The sequence below is a fragment of the Eublepharis macularius genome, chromosome 13, assembly GCF_028583425.1.
Source record: "Eublepharis macularius isolate TG4126 chromosome 13, MPM_Emac_v1.0, whole genome shotgun sequence".
NCBI lineage: Eukaryota > Metazoa > Chordata > Lepidosauria > Squamata > Eublepharidae > Eublepharis > Eublepharis macularius.
The window spans coordinates 18,038,184-18,041,035 of NC_072802.1; the positions used below are offsets into that span (position 1 = coordinate 18,038,184).

Genomic DNA, 2,852 nt, shown 5'->3' on the forward strand with positions numbered 1-2,852 from the left:
ACTATTGGTAGTTCTTTCCACAAACGCAAGGAGCCTTCCCCTGATGCTAGAGGATTAGGGTTGCCAAACTCCAGGAGGGGCCTTGAGATCTCCCAGAATTTCAACTGCTCTCCAGACTACAGAGATCAGTTCCCTGAAGAAACCAGCTGCTTTGCAGGGTGGACCATATGGCATCATACCCTGCTACGATCCCTCCCCTCCCCAAACCCTGCCGTCCACTCCCAAATCTCCAAGAACTTCCCAATCCAGAGTTGGCAATCCTAAAATGGATCTTGCATCAGAAGAAACGTTCTTGCTCCAGGGGAAAGTGCTACCGTTAGTGGAACTGATCTGTGGAATCCAACTCAATGGCTGCTGGGAGGCTGGCCTTGGTGGGTGCCAAATTAACATAAGAAGAACCCTACTAGATCAAATCAGTGGTCCATCTTGCTTGGCAAATTGTTTCGCACAACAGCCAATCCATTATCCTGGAGAACTAACAAACAGAGCTTAGAGGCCAAGGCTTCCCCATGATGTCGTCTTCTGTCATTGGTCTTTTTTGGAGATTTGCTACCTCTGAATGTAGCGGCAGAACTGGATTTGTGTACAGACATGAGAATTCCCCTTTCGATATTGTAAAGAACCACAGCCAGATGAATCATGCTACATATTTGGCTGGGGGCCATTGTTTGTTGTGTCTGTGCTTGTTCTGAGACTTCGTGGAATGTGTTGTCCTGGTATAGAGCATTTTATAATACTATTATAATAATAATAACAATAACATTCAATTTATATACTGCCCTGCAGGACAACTTAATGCTCACTCAGAGTGGTCTACAAAGTATGTTATTATTATCCTCACAACAATCACCCCTGTGTGGTGGGTGGGGCTGAGAGAGCTCTGAGAGAGCTGTGACTGACCCAAGCTGACCCAGCTGGCTTCAAGTGGAGGAGTGGGAAATCAAACCCAGTTCTCCAGATATAAGTCCTGCCGCTCTTAACCACTACACCAAACTGGCTTTTATTATCATCTATCTGGGGAAAAAATCTGCTTTTGGATTATGTAAACAAGCCAAGTAAATTTTTGTTTGTTTCTACCATTGTAGGTGTACAGCCATCATTTGCTGCAGAACGCCAGCTATGAAGGAGGTGCTCACAACGGGACAGAAACTCTTCCTGTCATTGCCGCTCCAGCTCATTGGTTAATGCTTGCTTCATTCATGATCGCCTTTATCGTGTGCGGCTTGCTATCTCTGGGCCAGGTGCTGACTCACTTTGGAAAGCCTGTGAGTTGCAGGAAGAATACCTGATTTCTAATCTCCAAGGATACTTTGACTTGGTCAGATTGTCAGTTCCACAAAACTTCGAGAGAATGCAAAAAAGGCAGACACCAAGCAGAACTTCCATTTGCAGCTTCCCGAGATGCCCTGTGTCCTTATTTCCTCTCCATGAGATTTCAAGGTAGCAGAATCTTCTATCAATTACACTTCCATTGGTGTGTTGACCCCTCGGTACTCCATGAAAACAAACATGGCAACGAATACCTCAGACTGCAATGGAGATAATGACTTTTCTAAGCGCTTCTACGCCATCATGTACACGATCATCTTGGTTCCTGGACTGATAGGGAACATTCTAGCACTCTGGGTATTTTACGGGTACATGAAAGAAACAAAACGAGCAGTCATTTTTATGATCAATCTTGCAATTGCAGATTTAGCACAAGTTTTATCATTGCCTCTCAGAATTTTCTATTACCTATCAGAAAGCTGGCACTTTGGCAATGGGGTCTGCATGTTTTGCTTCTACCTTAAATATGTCAACATGTACGCAAGCATTTATTTCTTGGTATGCATCAGCGTGAGGCGTTTCTTGTTCCTCATGTACCCCTTCAAGTTCAGCGACTGCAACCGCATCTATGATGTCTACATTAGTATCGTTGGGTGGGTCATCGTCTGTATCGGTTGTTTGCCTTTCCCTCTTCTACGACTTACTTCTAATGAGACTCACAGCAGCAACAAATGCTTTGTGGATCTTCCAGTCAAGGCTGTTGATAGTACGGCGACCATCACCATGATGACCCTTGGCGAACTGGTTGGGTTTGTAACCCCTTTGTTTATTATTCTGTATTGTACATGGAAGACTGTCTTATCTCTAAGAGAAAACAATTCCCTTTCCCAGGACCTTGGAGAGAAAAAGAAAGCACTGAAGATGATCTTAACTTGTGCTGTGGTCTTTCTGATTTGCTTTGCCCCGTACCACATCAGCTTCCCTTTAGATTTCTTTGTGAAAGCCCAAAAAATCAAAGACTGTTATGCTCGAAAGATGATTTTGATATTCCACCCGATAGCCTTGTGTATCGCCAGCCTAAATTCTTGCCTCGACCCTGTCATTTATTACTTTACAACAGACGAGTTCCGAAGGAGACTTTCAAGACAAGACTTACAAGACAGCATTCAATTACATAATACACACTGTGGAAAAACCAACGGATCCACAGAGAGCAATGCCACAGCATGCAAGTTGGAACATCTGTATTGTACTTTTTAAATGGTTTATCATAACGCCATGGGCTCAAATTCCTACTGATAGGGCAAGGATAACGCTTTGGATTCCTTTCTGATCTGCATATTGATTGCCTTTAAGGACTTGACTGGTTGAGTATAAATGTCACCTTTTGCTTGCACATGCTTTCCCCCTCCCCCAAACCCCTGGGACTACTGTTTTAAAGAGTATTCAAAAATTATATTTGATTCCATTCTGGAAAGGTAACATCAGGCTAAAGTTACAGTGCCCTAAACTGCATGGCCCAGGCTAGTCTGATCATGTCAGAACTTAGAAGCTAAGCAAGGTTGGTCCCGGTTTTTACTTGG

General features: G+C 43.7%; 1 protein-coding gene across 1 annotated transcript; it reads left to right on the forward strand.

Annotated features, from left to right (window-relative positions):
* The first annotated feature begins 1,361 nt into the window (after positions 1 to 1,361).
* On the forward strand, positions 1,362 to 2,529 carry LOC129340913 (probable G-protein coupled receptor 174). The gene has a single exon (XM_054995809.1). The coding sequence runs from the start codon at positions 1,498 to 1,500 to the stop codon at positions 2,527 to 2,529; it is 1,032 nt and encodes a 343-aa protein (XP_054851784.1). The 5' UTR covers positions 1,362 to 1,497.
* Positions 2,530 to 2,852: the final 323 nt, after the last annotated feature.